Source organism: Pseudorca crassidens, chromosome 4, assembly GCF_039906515.1.
Source record: "Pseudorca crassidens isolate mPseCra1 chromosome 4, mPseCra1.hap1, whole genome shotgun sequence".
NCBI classification, from domain to species: Eukaryota; Metazoa; Chordata; class Mammalia; order Artiodactyla; family Delphinidae; genus Pseudorca; species Pseudorca crassidens.
The window spans coordinates 112,192,380-112,209,219 of NC_090299.1; the positions used below are offsets into that span (position 1 = coordinate 112,192,380).

The window sequence follows — 16,840 nt, forward strand, 5'->3', positions numbered from 1 at the left end:
TAATAGAGCTTCAAGTTCTTAGAGTGTTTAGCATCTTATTAACATAATAAGCAGGGCATTCCCCTTCTTAGCACGTCAAAATATCAAAAGTATGTTTTCTATTCACTTTCCCAGATTTCATGCTATATTGCTAGATATTTGGACATAGAAAAGCATAGACTTTAATTTGAAATTCTTTCATATACTTTCACCAAGTAAGTATAATACCAGAGCCTTTTTATTTCAAAGAGATAATGATGCTTAGATTTTGCTTACAGTCCTATGATTTTTATTTTGATATTGTGTCAGTTTTTTAAACTCAGTAAACTAAGCTAAATATGGTATATATTTTGTTACTCTTACATAGCACATGTTTCTTTTATCTTTTAGAGTTTTGTTGTGAATATATATAATCCTTGCTGGTCCTCTTGCAAAAAAATGGAATATCTGGGATTGGGTGCTAAATTCAGATTTCAATCTTTAAAAATCCTCAACTTTATGTAAGAATTCATGTTATCCAAAATAAAGTATTTCCCGATCATAACAAAGACTTTGCAATAGGAAATAGAAACCTGCTGAAGCTTGTTAATTTCTTTCACGCAATTTTTTTAAAAACATCTTTATTAGAGTATAATTGCTTTACAATGGTGTGTCAGTTTCTGCTTTATAACAAAGTGAATCAGTTATATATATACATATGTCCCCATATCTCTTCCCTCTTGCATCTCCCTCCCTCCCACCCTCCCTATCCCACCCCTCTAGGTGGTCACAAAGCACCGAGCTGATCTCTCTGTGCTATGTCACGCAATTTCTTTCATGCAATTTCTCAGGCACAGGTTTGAAACTGCTTTTGAACTTAAATTGAAAGTTAAGCAAAATACAATTGAATTAGGCCTATTATCATGCAAGCCTTTCTGTGGGAACCAAGCCTATGTTTACACATTTTCATTTTTTCTTTCACTATTCATAGAAAAACTAATTTGTTGAAAATCATCCTCAGTGTTTTGAGTTGGAACACATTACTAGATTCATTGACTGAAAATACTTTCATGATTGTTTAAATTTAGATGTTTCAGAGATTACTTCATCAAAGAGCTGTTGATTTAATGAGGTTTCCATTGAAAATGCATAGTCACAATGGATAATAGATAATAGAATGATATACAGGCAAACAATAACCTCACATTTTACTAACATATAGGTCCTTGTAATCAAACTGCCATAGTTTAATGAACCCAAAGATTCCCTAGATGCTTTACAGTTTCTTGAAAGCGATGAGATTGTGATGGAGGAGGACTTCAAAGCTAATATAATCAATATAAGCACTCTGGAGGCTTTAAGAGTAAGACACGTTTTGTTCAGTAGTACGTGATCATCACTCACAGTCATTTTCATTTTACCCTCTCTTCTTCCACGATTACTATCTCTGCAAGCGATTCATCCAAGCACTCAAAACCTTCCTACCAGTTTTCCTCCTTAGTCAGCTTCCTTTCCTCTGCTCTCCTTACTGGATCCCTCACAGCTGCCGGATCGATGTGCAGCTCTTCCCTACACAATCTTCCTTGCCTCCATGTCTCGGAATATGCCATCACCTTTTGCTCCTTTATTTGCACTGACCTGTATTCCCTCTCACAATTGGACTTATTTTTCTAATAAACACAAAAAAACCAACTTTCATAGTTAATTCCATGTGGCCCTTCAAACCTCTATTCACCTCTGCTTTCTCTTTCTGGGAAATCAGGAGTAATTTGTTGTGTGGCTATTTTTATCTTTGGGACTTTGGCCAATCCACTAAAATTCATTCTGTCTCTATATTATGGATAACGCTAGTGTTACTTTCCTGGTGGATTTGAGGTCATGATTAAACAAGATAATGAATGTAAAGTATGTATTTAGAACAGGGCTGGCACATGGTAAAGTTTTAATAAATATTATCATACTGAAACAAATATATATTTTCCATACATAGTAAGTGGCTAGAACTTTTCTAAGCCTTTCCTTATGCTCAGTTCATCCAGAATAATGCCTCTTTCAGGAGGCATTTATAGAACTCTCTGGATAATTGAGAATACTGAGACCTGTGTCCCTTATCAATTAGAATGTCTTAAGTCACATGGATTTCTTCTCATCCTTGGGCTGTTTGAATTTTCAAGTCTTTTTAGACATGAAAATCTTTTTAGATTAGATGATATCAAAGTGTTGGTGGTTGTTAATTTTAGCATAAATACTAGTTAAAGATGTAATTCTTTGTTGACACTTAGGACAGTGCCTGGTATGCAGGGTGCACTCAATAAATGGTATTATTATTATTAATGTTGTTGTTATTATGTGTCCAGGGTTTCTCTCTCCTTTCTTTCTGTTCTCCTAAATTAAATGATTACATTGCATTTAAAAATAATGTCCAAAGTGCCTTTTAAAACATTTCAGAATATATTATTTAAAAGACAAGTCAGTAATATCCTAGAGATTATTGTTTACATCACTTAAACTTTGTACATTCATGACATCCTAATTTTGAGATGACTTTTTAAACTAAGAAAGCTAACTCAAGGTGAAGTATCTTACCAGATGTTTTCATTAAAAAATGTTTTTGCACTTCTGTGAAAATCTTCAGAATCAATTCAATAAGTACTTAGAGAGCAACTACCTCAGGCTCAAGTGTTGTATTATGTGTTAATTCCTAAGGACCATTTGTAGAACGTTAAAATCCAAAAATGGATTCTGAAAAGTTTTGCCAGCTGCCAGGTTGGATTACTTTAAATCCATGTTTTAAAAATGCAAAACTGTTCTAAAGGAAAAGTCTTTAGTAAAAACCTTTACTGTCTAAGTTTCCAGATATTGTACCCTTTGAAAAAGACAGCTTCAACAAGCCAAGGTCTTTCATTGTGTGCTTACTGAAACTTAAAAAGTAAAAAGAAAAAAAAAATTAAAAACAAGCACTTGGAAAACAAACAAACAAACAAACAAAAAAACAAAAAAAAACCCCAAGCACTTGGGGCCAAAAAAGGTCTTCAAAGACATTTCATTGAGTTTCTTTCCTTTAGGAAATTCACAAATTCTTCCTTGTAACCAAAATTTTTGAAATAACACAATCATTAATGTATTTTGTTATCGGATTTGTTCACAAGACCATTTCCAGAAACTTGTTTTGAGATACTCTCCCTGCAAAAGTGGATCTTCAGTTACTTGAGAACTAACCATGAAATTTTTGTCCTTCACAGCACTGTTTTAGAACAAGATTAGGAGCGTTGATCTATAGTATTTTGTCTACATATTCTTTTAAATTTTGGATTGCAATTTGCATCTCTCCCGTGGCTGCATGTTTCGCCGAAGTCCGGTCAGTTGATGGTGTCAGACCTGAACTTGGACTGGGTAATTTGAGACGGCGTTCCTAGGAGTTAGAAGGAAGCCTGAAACGCTAGCAAGACACGGGGGTGGGATTAACGTCCACAGCTCCGCACCGGTTCCCAACTGATTGGAAGGGACGAAGTGGGTGGAACCTTCTGACCCTGCCCCCGCCCCCCCCGCCTCCGTTGCTGGGGACGCTCCGATCAAGGCAACCGCAATGGATCAGGAAGAGGGGTGGACCACTGTGGACAATATAGTCACTCAGTTCAACACCTATGAAGATTTCCTGGATTCGCAGATTACTACACTGGACTTGTACTACCTGGAGGTAAGGGCGGCAGCCCCGCAGGGTGGCCACAGCTTCGCGTTCCTCGGTGCCTCCCGAGCCCCCGCGTCGTGGGGTGTTCGCCGCCTGGCGGTGGACCGCGGGAACGGCCGACTCCGCAGTTTCCCGACTGCTGTACGGCGGGGCCTGGGTCCGTACAGAATTCGGGGCCCTGGCGTCCGTGACCGGCACAGAACCGCGCGCGCGCGCGCGCGCGCACGTACACTCGCTGCGGGGCCTGGTATGTCTGTACGGCGGCCTCCGTCGCCCCGCTCCTGGTCCGTACCCTTTCCAAAGTCCTGCTCCTTTGAGGAACGGGGCTGGATTCCGAGGCCCACTGAGACCCTTCCGGGGTCTGCAATTCAGGTCTGACACTGTTTCTCTCTCCTTTGCCAGTTTGTACTAAAGAACAGAAGACAGTATCCTCCCAGGTGTATCTAGTATATACTAGGCATTTGGTTCCATGAACTTCCACGCCAAGCTAGTTGACTCAGAAAGCCCTTTAATTACGGATACACGTTACAGCTCCCTGGCATTGCAGGCATGAGCTGATTCATTTTTATCGAGTTGATTGTTCACAACTATAGTTGATAGTTAAAAAAAAAAAAAAATCCTGCAACACAGCAAAATCGGACGTAATTGGGATTGGCTACTGTCTTCCTCTCAGCAGCCATCCTCCGACCTGCCTCTTAAAGGTGTGGGGATGGGCAGGAAGCTGATAGGGGGCGGGCGGGGGGGCGGCGCGGAGGGATGGAGTTCTTGTGCTCTTTGGGGAGAACCAAGTTGAGCGGGGAAAATAATAGACTACGGGTCCTGGGAAGCAGGAGGTGGACAGTGGTCCCTAGAGCCGTGGCGTATTCCCAGACTAGGCCGACTAAATGGGCACTGACTTGGATTCTCCTGCCCTGGACCCATGCCACAGAGCCGCCAATTGCCCCTCTCTATTTAGGCCAGAAAGAACAAGGGCCTCTGTTTGGGGTCACACCATACCTGAGTCTGAGAAGGATTTGTATCCTGCAGCCAATCCCCAAACTCCTTATGCGCAACAACGTGATTCAGCCGTTTAGGGGACTGAAATTTTTGGACTTCAGTGATCATGTTCAAAGTGAGATTTTACTTCAGTGTAGGTTCCAAGGTCTGAAAAGTGCTTATCCTCCAAAACACATTCATGTTCTAGATAGGAACATAATTTTAAGGAGCTAGAATCATCTAATTTTAGTCCTATCTCTGCTAAGAACAAGTTGTGTGACCTTGGACGGATAATTTGATCTTTCTGGAATTAACTGTTAAAAAAAGCCAGGTGGTATTTCCAACATATCTTCTGATTTCAAAAACAAGCTTTTGAATATTTTATACAGATAACATGTTTAAAATCATGAAGGTTCCGTTTTATGCCTTGCATGGAAGTCACTGCAATGAAGGGGAAATAGTAGTGGTGCCAAACAATGTTTGCATCTAAGGTTTTGAATATCTAAATAAACAAGAATGAAATATAGACAATAAATATCCCAATAGGCTATAATCATCTTTGTAGCACTTGTGGAAAATTGTCAAGCTTAAGCTTGATATCCTTAAGAAGGGTTTCAACTTTTTTAAAGGCAGAGGTTTTTTTTTTTTCACGTGAATTAGAAACTAAGAGCATTAACGTTGATTAGGAGTGAGAAATTAATACTTTGTTTCATCAATCAGAATTTTAAAGTTCTGCAAAATGGGAAATGGTGACCATGTTTAGGCGAAAGGTAAAGAAATTTACTTTTAAATTTGGCATTGGTTAAGACAGTTGCTGTCAACCAGCCTCTTTCATTGGCCACCTTAGCGCTGGCATGATGGGCACAGGGAGGAAGATGGAGGCTACACATGGGCCCAGTAGGGTGGGCTTCCACTTGTCAAGGCTGATGTAGCTACTGGCTACCTCAGAATGTCCAACTTGGATGACAGGCATTCGACTGTCAGCAAGCAAGTCGAATGCCTCCGATACAGCACCATTTTTCAAGGGAATCAACTAGCCACTTGGTGGCAACTAAAAGCATTGGGCCCCTTCAACTTTGGAAGGGTCAGCAATTCAGTGTGATAGGAACAGCCACATTTGGTAGTAATGGGTTTGCTCTTCTGGCTGTAGTCATAACACTGCTCTGCTACCTAATGGAATATTTTTTTCTCTTGGCTTTATTGAGATCTCATTGACATATAGCACTGCCTAAGTTTAAGGTATAGAGCATAATGACTTAACTTACATATTTTGCAAAATGATTACCACAATAAGTTTAGTTAACATCTGTCATCTCATGTAGATGAAAGAGAAAAAAAGAAAAAATGGTGTTTTCCTTGTGATGAGAACTTTTAGGATTTACTGTCTTGGCAACGTTCAGCTCTACCACCCAGCAATGGTAGCCATAGTCATCAGGTTGTGCATTACATCTCCAGGCCTAATTTATACCTGGAAGTTTGTACCTTTTGACCACGGGCATCCAATCCCTTCATCTGGTAACCACATATCTGATCTCTTTGAGTTTGTTTTTTTGTGTGTTTGTTTGTTTGTTTTTAGATTCCACATATAAGTGAGATACAGTATTTGTCTTTCTTAGTCTGACTTATTTCACTTAGCATAATGTCCTCAAGGTCCATCCATGTCGTTGATGATGGCAGAATTTCCTTCTTTTTCATGGCTGAATAGTATTCAGTATGGCTGAATGGTGCACCACTTTTCTTTATCCATTGATCTGTTGATGGACTCTTATGTTGTTGGTTCCATGTCTTGGCAGTTGTAAATAATGCTATAATGAACATGCGGGTGCAGATATCTCTTCAACATAGTGTTTCTGTTTCCTATGGATGTATTCCCAGAAGTGGAATTGCTGGCTTGTGTGGTAGTTCTATTTGTAATTTTTTGAGGAACTTCATATTGTTTTCCATAGTGGCTGCAAGCATTTCCTTTTCTCCATATCCTCACTAGCATTTGTTATCACTTGTCTTTTTGACGATAGCCATTCTAACAGGCTGTGGTAGTATCTCATTGTGATTTTGATTTTCACCCTACTGATTAGTGATGTTGAGCACCTTGTCATGTACCTGTTGGCCATTTGAATATCTTCTTGGGACAATATGTCTATTCAGGTTCTTTGTCCATTTTTAAATTAGATTGTTTATTTTTCTGCTATTGAGTTATATGAGTTTTTCTTTTTTTTATATTTTGGATTTTAACTCCTTATCAGATATATGATTTCCATTCCATATGTGGTCTTTTCATTTTGTTGATCATTTTGCTGTGCAGAAACTTTTTAGTTTGATGTAGTCCCACTTATTTACTTTTGATTTTGTTGCTTATGCTTTTGGCGTCAAATCCAAAAAATCATTGCCTAGACCCTTCAATGAGCTTTTTTCCTGTTTTCTTCTATGAGTTTTACGGTTTCAGGTTTTACATTTAAGTCTTTAATCCATTTCAAGTTAATTTTTGTGAGTCATGTAAGATTTGGGTCTAGTTTCGTTATTTTACATGTGGCTATCAAATTTTCCTGGCACCACTTATGGAAAAGACTGTCTTTTCTCTATTGAATATTCTTGGTTCACTTGTCAAATGTTAGTTGACCATATGCATGGGTTTATTTCTGGGCTGTCAATTATGTTCCATTGGTCTATGTGTCTGTTTTATGCCATTACCATACTATTTTGATTACTATAATTTCCTAATATAGCTTGAAATCAGGAATTGTGATGCCTCCCAGTTTGTTGTTCTTTTCCAAGATTACTTTGACTGTTTGGGGTCTTTTGTAGTTCCATATAAATTTTAGGATTTTTTTTCTACTTCTGTAAAAAATTGTCATTAAAATCTTGATGGGAATTGCATAGCATCTATAGATGGGGTCTTATGGAATGACTATTTCATCCACAGGCACAGGGTCCCATTTACCACTGTGTCAGACTAGGGACCTAGGCTACAACAGAGGAGCTGTGGGAATAAGGACCTGAGCATGTGGTTCACTTTTAATGATATATTCAGAAACATTCAGAGCTGCCAGCAGATAGATCATTGGAATGGGTTGCTAAAAGCATAAATAAGTGCCAATTTGGAGATGATAGTTTCAGAGAATGGGTGCCGTCCACCATGATACAGCATATACTTAGCATCCAAGATCTTTGCACTGAGCTTTGTTCCCTTTTTCTGGGAACTAAGAGGTTAAAGCACCTAACCTAAAGAATCTGGACTTTCTTTCCTCACTGGGGGCTCTGCAGGTTAATTGTCCTGGTACTAAATGGGGGAACATGCCATCAGGTGACTTGGTGAGAGTCAGTTGAATTAGGAGTTATAACTCTTGCCTGGAATCTTCAGGCTCCTTGTCTAGGAATCAGGAGGCAAGAAGAGAGTCACCATCTTGGCAAGCATAATTGAGCTTTACTGTCAGGAAAAGTTAGGACTTATAAAATCAGTCATGAAGGAACGTGTTTGGAATTCTGGTGACTCACTTGGATGCCTCTTGGTAATCTCTCTCAGTTGTGGTGGTAAATGTACAAGGGCAGCAACCCAGACTTGAAAAGGGCTTCAGAGCCCTCAGGAATGAGGGTCTGGCTCACACCACTTGATATGCTACCAAGACCAGTAGAGGTGTTAGTTGAGGGTGAGGAGAATCTAGACTAGGTGGCAGAGGTAGGAGATGGTATTTGTGTGGTTCTGAGTCAAGCTGCAGCAACAAGGGCTGAAGTTTACCCCAGTATCTTTCTTCTTGCATACATCTGAGTAGTCTTCAAAAATATATATATTTTTAATAAATTTTATTTATTTATTTATTTATGGCTGCGTTGGGTCTTCGTTGCTGCACACGGGCTTCCTCTAGTTGCAGAGGGCAGGGGCTTCTCATTGCCGTGGCTTCTCCTGTTGCAGAGCACGGGCTCCAGGGCACATGGGCTTCAGTATTATACTACATAAATATTTTCATTATATGTAAATATATATATTATTCTTCATTTATATTTTCCACACAGAAGGTAATATTTATATCTTTCTGTAACAAAAAAAACGACATTAAATCTTGGAGGCCATTTAATATCACTCTATATAGGTCTTCCTATTCTTTATAAGTTGCTACATTGAATCCACTGTTTACTTAGGTTGGTCCTTTGGAAGTTCATTTTCCTTATTGCAATATCTCAAACAACAGTGAAATGAGCGTCTTTTGTACATCCTCTTTGTGTGCAGTTGTAAGTGAATCAAAAAGTAGAATTGATGGGTCATAATAAACATGGTCAAAGTGCCCTCCAGAGTAGTCATTTACTCTCCCACCAGCATGTATGAGACACCTTTTCTCTCAGACAGTCACCAGCACTTGATATTGTCGACCCTTTTATTTTTTGTCAAATCATATGTGAAAAAAAACTCGTTGTTTTAATTTTAATTTCTCTGATTATTAGTGAGGTTGACCATCTTTTACATTTTTCCTGGCCATTTGCATTTCTTTTGCGAATTGCCTATTGCTCTTCCTTGATTCCACCGCCCCCCACCCCCAGCTTGTTTTTCAAACTTTCTTTCCTCTCTTCAGGCTCTTAGTGGATGACTTCATCTTCCAAATCAACAAAAAGAGTCAATCAGGCTGGAACCCTCTTCGGTTTTCTACCATGAAACTTATAAAACCACCTTAAATTCTGGCCATCCTCTCTTCCTTCCCACCTGTGTTAATGGTGTCTACCATGCATGGTGCCTATCTGAATATACCGAATCTGGCATTTGAACACCCATTATCATTATAATGTTTTGGGAATTTTCCCAACTCTGAGTCCCACCTCCCTAAGGTAGAGGCAGAAATTCATCTTCTCAGTTTTCCTTGCGGCTAGTGTATCCTTGTGTGACTTAGGCACTGCTAATCATATACACCTACATGAGACTGCTGTATAGGAAAAGAGTGACGTGAGGAAGAAAGCACCATGTAGAATCCATTTTGTATTGAATGAGGTGGTTGAGGCTCTTGACTTTCAGTTGATGCAGTGGCATAAATTCAGGCGTGTAATGTCCTAGGTCAACATGGTGAGTTGCAGTATATGTTTTCAGTGGTGGCAGTGAGGGATATTTGCTGAAATAGTTTGTATGGCTTAGAGTATTGTTTCTGGCTGTGTAGGCTTCAAATTTCACTTTCCCAGGGATCTTTTGAGCTATTGTATTTTAATAATTCCTTTTTATGCTTGGACTGGTTACAGTAAACCCTGCTGTTTACAACTAATAGGCTTGACTGATGATGGTCACTTGCATTCTCTACCCTTTCCTTTCATATATTTAGGGAACTACCTCTATTGATTAGCTCCTCTCACCTTTAATTCCAACAGTCCCTTCTGTGCTCAGTGAGGTAGCTCCCATTTTCCCCTCCATATCTGTCTTTTCTTCCTTTTTTACAGTTATCCTTTTTGAATGAATTGTAAAATCCTTAATCTTCATTTCCTCCATCTTCCGTTTTTCAACCCACTGCTAGCTGGCTCCCATCTTCACATTCAATAGAAATTGTTCTTGCCATGGTGACAAGTGAGGGATGTGTCACTAAATCCAATGGACACTTTCTGGTTTAATCATTCAGTCTTCCATTGGAAGGATGGATTGGATTGTTTTACAACTAGAGGCAAGAGAGTTTTTCTGAAGCTTTTTAGGTATATTAAAAAAAGAAGAAGTTGTGGCTGAAGTAGACACTGTGGATTGTAGAGCCCTGGATATAATCAAGCTTGCTTCCTTCCTTCCTTGCTTGCTTCCTTCCTTCCCTCCCTCTCACACTCCACCCTTCCTCCCTCCTTCCTTTCCTTCCTACCCGTCATCTGTCTATCCATTTTCCTTGTAAATATGAAATAGAATAAATCTACAATAGCACTAGGAGACATGAAAGGATGCTACTCTACAGGATCAGAAATTGTGCTTATTTCTGATAAGTTAGAGATTGACAAGATAGAGAAAACCATAGCCCAAAATTAGTAAATAAGAACAGTGTTGGGAAGGTAAAGCAGATTTAGAGAAAAGTCAGAGGTAACAATAATACAAAGAGCAAGAGAGAACCTATAATTGATTAAAGAAGTTAATTCTGCCTTAGCTAAGCCAGAGGTGTATCCTATCCCCAGCATATACCTACAATGTTTAACCCAAGGGTAAATGAGAGAACTGCTCTCTAAAAAAAGTGCCTAGCAAGGAGTCCTGGAGCAGGTAAAGGGGCTTGAGAGATAATCAAAACTAAGTGTGAAGTAGCTAGATAGTGCTAGAAGTCCAGAACAGATGTTGGAGAGGAGAAGATAATCTGGAGAGAGTTACACTTATTACCAAATCCTTCTTATTTTGGTAATTAGGTTGGAGAGGGTGGGATTTACCCCAGACCGCCTTCCTTCTTCATGTCCGCATCCTCAAGTGGAGTCTGTACATTGCTATACTCTGTTGTTTTACACATAACTTCCTCAGTTCATCTATTCAGAGGAGAAACCAGTTAGGGAATCAGATCTGTACGACTATAGAGGGAATCCATGCTAATGACTTTGCTAATTACCCAGTTCTCTATTCATAACTATGTATTCCGAGATGTTTGAGGGAACACAGGAGCATGAAAGAGAGGGCCTAAGATGAATAGAGGAGAACAAGTAATGTCAGACAAAACAAAACACTCAAAACCCTGAGGCAACTTTAAATAAATTCCAATTTTCTACCTTACAGGCATTTTAATATGTATAATATGAAGTCTGTAAGCAAAATAATAGACTGGTATGAAAAGGGAGCAATCAGAGAGCAAGAAAGAATCCTTAGAAATTAAAAACTTGATGCCATTTTTAAAAGAGGTAATTAATGGAAGGAGAATGTCACTTTTAAAGGACAATTTAATGATCTGGAAGTTAAAGTTGATGTAATTACCCAGAATGCAGTACGAAAAAAATGAGGAGAATAAGAATTATATGAAGGAAAGTATGAACAAATAATTCCAGGAGGCTCAATATTTATCTAATAGACATTCCAGAAAGAAATTATACAGAAAATGAGGGGGATAAAATAATCAAAGAGGGCTTCCCTGGTGGCGCAGTGGTTGAGAGTCCGCCTGCCAATGCAGGGGACACGGGTTCGTGCCCCGGTCCGGGAAGATCCCACATGCAATGGAGCGGCTGGGCCCGTGAGCCATGGCCGCTGAGCCTGCGCGTCCGGAGCCTGTGCTCCACAACGGGAGAGGCCACAACAGTGAGAGGCCCGCGTACCGCAAAAAAAAAAAAAAAAAAAAAATCAATGAAATAACAACAACAACAAAAATTCTCTGTGTTGGAGATAAGTGCAAGATTGTAAGTGCCCATCTTACAATCACTTGCTTAGTAGGATGAATGAAAAAGATCCACACCTTGGCAGATAGTGGTAGAATTACAGAACTCTGAGAATAAAATGATAGTTCAAAAATAATTCAAATTACATGACATCAAAATTAAAAACTTATGTGTATTGAAAGACACCATCAATAGAGTCAAAAGGCAACCCATAGAATGGGAGGAAATATTTGCAAATTATATATCTGATAGGGGTTAATATCCAGAATACGGAAAAAAACTACAGTTGAACAACACAAAAGCAAATAATCCAATTAAAAATTGGGCAAAGAACTTGAAAAGATGTTTCTCCAAAGAATGTATGCAAATGACCAATAAGCACATAAAAAGGTGTCAACATCATTAATCATTAGGGAAATGCAAGTCAAAACCACAATGGCATATCACTTCACACCCATTAGGATAGCTATTATCAAAAAAAAGTAGAAAATGACAAGTGGTGGTGAGGATGTGGAGAGACTGGAACACTGTACACTGCTGGTGGGGATGTGAAAAGGTGCAGCCATTGCGGAAATAGTATGGCAGCTCCTCAAAAAATTAGAAAGAAAATTACCATATGATCTAGAGATTCCATTTCTGGGTACTATGTAGCCAAAAGAATTGAAAGCAGGAACTTGAATAGATATTTGTATACTCATGTTGATAGTAGCATTATTCACAATTGCCAAAGGTAGAAGCAACTCAAGTGTCTACTGATGGATGAATGCATAAACAGAATGTGGTATATATCTACAATGGAATATTATTAAGCCTTTAAAATGAAGGAAATTCTGAAACATGCTACAACATGGAAGTCTTGAGGACATTATTCTAAGCAAAATAAGTAGCCACAAAAAGACAAACACTGTGTAATTCCACTTATATGAGGTGCCTAGGGTAGTCAAATTCACGGAGACAGAAAGTAGAATGGTCATTGCCAGGGTCTTGGGGGAAGGGAAGATGGGGAGCTAATGTTTAACTGGCACATAGTTTCAGTTTTGTAAGATAAAAAGAGTTGTGGTGACAGATGGTAGTGATGATAATGTCACAATAACATGAATGTATTTAATACCACTGTACCGTACACTTAAAATGGTTAGTTTTATGTCATGTATATTTTACCACAATTTTAAAAATAATTCAGAGTGTCAACAAATAACCTGTAAATGGGAATCAGCTTGATCCTAGACTTTGCATTCCTAATAGTGATTCCTAGAAGAAAATGGAGTAATATCTTTAAACTTCTTAGGAAACTTTACTTTGAGCCTAGAATTCTGTCCCTGGCTATATTCTGTCCCTGTTTGGCCCCTGAGATTCTGTCTTACCTTGAATTCTATCCTACCCCAACGTGCTCTGTGCTGTGTGCCCCAAGAGGTTGATTTCTGTTGACTACTTCAACTGGACTCCCTTTACATTTGGCCAGTTGGGTTCAGCCAATAAGAGGCACCAGTAAGAAATTAGAAGCCAGGAGGCTGGGCATTGTTTTTCAGACTCCTTCCATACTATGCTGCAGGTTAGCAGTCGATATTTTCTTCCACCAAGCCAAAACTCAGGGTCTGATAACACTGTGCTACAGCCATCTCCCTGTGTCCTATTAGTTGCTCCCTCCCCTTACCTCATTTGCATAGGTTAATGGCTACTAATACAGTAGCTTACTGCTGTTGCTAGCTGCAGGGTATTTCATTGTCCCACTTGGATTTCTCTTAACCTGGTGAATACCTTTGTAAATTAACTCAGCCATTCAGTTTCCTTCAGTTACTCCATTTAAATACATCATCTATTTCCTGCCTGGACTCTGACTAAATAAACTAATATTCAAATGGGAATGCAAAATGAAGACATTTTTGGGGAAAAATCAAGGACTCATAAAACCACCTACAGATCTGTTCTGAATTCATAACTTGAGCAAATGCTTCATATATTTTTACACAGATTTTCAAATTATTACTATAAACTTGTATGTAGTTTTCTTTTATCTGTTGTTATGGCTCTTTTCTGATTTCTAAAATTGTTTGTGTATTCCTTCTTTTCCACCATTAATCTTGCCAAATGTTATCTATTTTATTGGTCTTTTAAAAGAATAAGCTCTTGAGGGACTTCCCTGGTGGTCCAGTGGCTAAGACTTTGCGCTCCCAGTGCAGGGGGCCTGGGTTTGATCCCTGGTCAAGGAACTAGATCAACATGCCACAACTAAAGATCCTGCATGCCACACCTAAAGATCCCGTATGCCGCAACTAAAGATCCCATGTACTGCACTGAAGATCCTGTGTGCCGCAACTAAGACCCAGTGCAGCCAAATAAATAAATAAATATTAAAAAAAACAAAACAAAGAGGAAGCTCTTGAAATCAACTATACTTCAATTAAAAAAAACAGAATAAGCTCTTGGCTTTCATTAGACAATTAAAGCTGACTGGATTTGTATATTTTAATTTCTATTTTATTCAGTTTCATAATGAAATGAACAGTTCATTCAGTTGTTTTTATTCTTTCCTTCTATATCATTTTGATGTATTTTGTTATTCTTTCTCTAGTTAAATGGTTAGCTGTTTATTTTCAAGCTTTCTTTTCTCTATTAAATGCACTGATGCAGTTTTTCTGTGTATTTTATTAAGGTTTCATATACAATTTCCTTGCCAAAATTTTTAAACTCTGTATGACAAAATATAAATCAAATGATAAGCAACTAGCTGAGAATAAATATTTGTAAAATGTATACTCAACAAGGACTTGCTGTATAGAATATAGCTTTATAAATCAATAGTAAATAAAATCCAATAGAAAAATGAGCAAATTTAACAAACAGGTAATTCTTATATGGATACTAAAAAATAATAATTATTTGAAAAGTTGTGTATATATGGCATAATATCTTTATGGAAAAAAGCTTTTAAAAATCATGAAACTATGTCAAATATTTTCCCCTTTCATAATGTGGGTAGTCCTGTGTAACTAACCTGCCACCAAATGGCTGGCTAATCCCCAAACCGTGAGCTTCTCATTTTCTTTTCCCAAGGCCTTCAACACACTTGGAAGCAACCAATACCATTATGTTTCTTATTGCCACTAAATTGTCCTCTGGAAGCAAACACTTGGTTACCTAAAGCTCTGTTTTCATTGCATGTCTTTAAAGGTGATAAATAACTTGGCCTCTGCATTTCACTGACTACAGTATAATCTTTTCTAGTGTAAACAGGGCTTGTAATACTTTTAATAAGATCAGAGAACCAATTCTAGGTAACCCAGAACCAACTCAGAGAACCCACCCTTAAATTTCTGTTCCTCTGGAACCATTGCCAATAGCTAATTGTGACTCATTCAGGGTTCAGTCAGAGAAGCAGAACACACACACATACATATATATGTAGATGTAGATATATGTGTGTCACATGTATTTACTTTTTTATAGAGATTTGCCCCTACACAATTATGAGAACTGTTTAAATGGTCAATGAAAGGCTGTTTCTTTGGTGTCTGGTGCTGGAACCTGAAGTCATTAGGACAGACAGCCAAGAAGGAAACGTACATGAGAATTATGGGAAACAAGGGCAAACAGACCTGCAAGGATGAGCTAGAATTCATAAGGACAAACTGGAACTTGGATCAGGCCCTCACCTCTTTCACACCTCCAACTTTGATGGTAGAAGAGATCTGCAGAAGAAGCTGGCACCTTTAGTCACAGAGCTTAACACACTCATGCACTTGGCCCAGGAGTTGGAGGAGGTACAGGAGAAGCTTCTATAAGAGCTAGAACAATATGGCTTCTCCTTTTCTGTCTTCCAAATCTATTGCAAATGTCTCTTGTGGCCCAATGTAACCTGTAACTATCTAAGGAAGAAAAATTATGGAAACAAAGCTCCAGCTTAGCTAAGTTGACAGAATACAAATTCACTACATCTGCCACATGTTAATTTTTTCACAAGGAGAATGTATTTATGTCTGACTTATATAATTAAAAATTAATGAAAAGAAAAGCATGTAATTTGCTTAAACCATTTTATAGGACTTGTGTAACCCTGACATCAATCTAGAGAAGAATAGCACAAAATGGAAAGCTAAAGACTAATTTTACTTATGAACTGGAGGAAAAGAAGTGAAAAATGATCTAGGACTATATTAAGAAATAATAGATCAGAGACTACTAAATACTACTCCTAAGTAGTGTGATTTATCATAGGAATGCAACGATGAGTTCAGACAGGAAAGATTGAACTTCTCATCAGAAATAATACAAGTCATGGGACAATGGGATGACATCTCTAAAGTGCTGAAAGGTAAAAAGTCAGCCTGGAACACTAATCCAGCAAAAATGTCTTTCAAAAATTAAGGTGAAATCACTGAAGAAATCAAAGAGAAAATTTAAAAAAATTCCTGGAGGAAAATGAAAAAGAAAACCCAACGATCCAAAATCTAGGGGATGAAGCAAAATCAGGTCTAAGAGGGAAGTGTATAATGAAAGAAGGTTTTCAAGAGACAAGAAAAATCTCAAATAAACAACCTAACCTTACACCTAAAGGAACTAGAAAAAGAAGAACAAACATAACCCAAAGTGAGTAAACAGAAAGAAATCATGAAGATCAGAGCAGAAATAAATGATGTAGAGACTAGAAAAACAATAGAAAAGATCATTGAAGCTAGGAGCTGTTTCTTTGAAAAGATAAACATAGTTGATAAACCTTTAGCCAGCCTCATCAAAGAAAAAACAGAGAGGACCCAAACAAATAAAATCAGAAATGAAAAAGGAGAAGTTACAACTGACACCACAAAAATACAAAGGATCATAAGAGACTACTATGAACACCTATATGCCAATAAAATGGACAACCTAGAAGAAGTGGACAAATTCCTAGAAATGTACAATGTCCTAAAACTGAACCAGGAAGAAATAGAAAATACG

The 16,840-nt window shown here is 38.2% G+C and overlaps 1 protein-coding gene across 1 annotated transcript in view; it reads left to right on the forward strand.

The window, feature by feature from the left end:
* The first annotated feature begins 3,530 nt into the window (after positions 1–3,530).
* CFAP299 (cilia and flagella associated protein 299) overlaps positions 3,531–16,840 on the forward strand; it is a 635,581-nt gene continuing 622,271 nt past the window's right edge. The window contains exon 1 of the mRNA XM_067734728.1: positions 3,531–3,655. Coding sequence (XP_067590829.1) covers positions 3,545–3,655 — 111 coding nt within the window. The 5' untranslated portion in view covers positions 3,531–3,544. The remainder of the gene's footprint in view (positions 3,656–16,840) is intronic.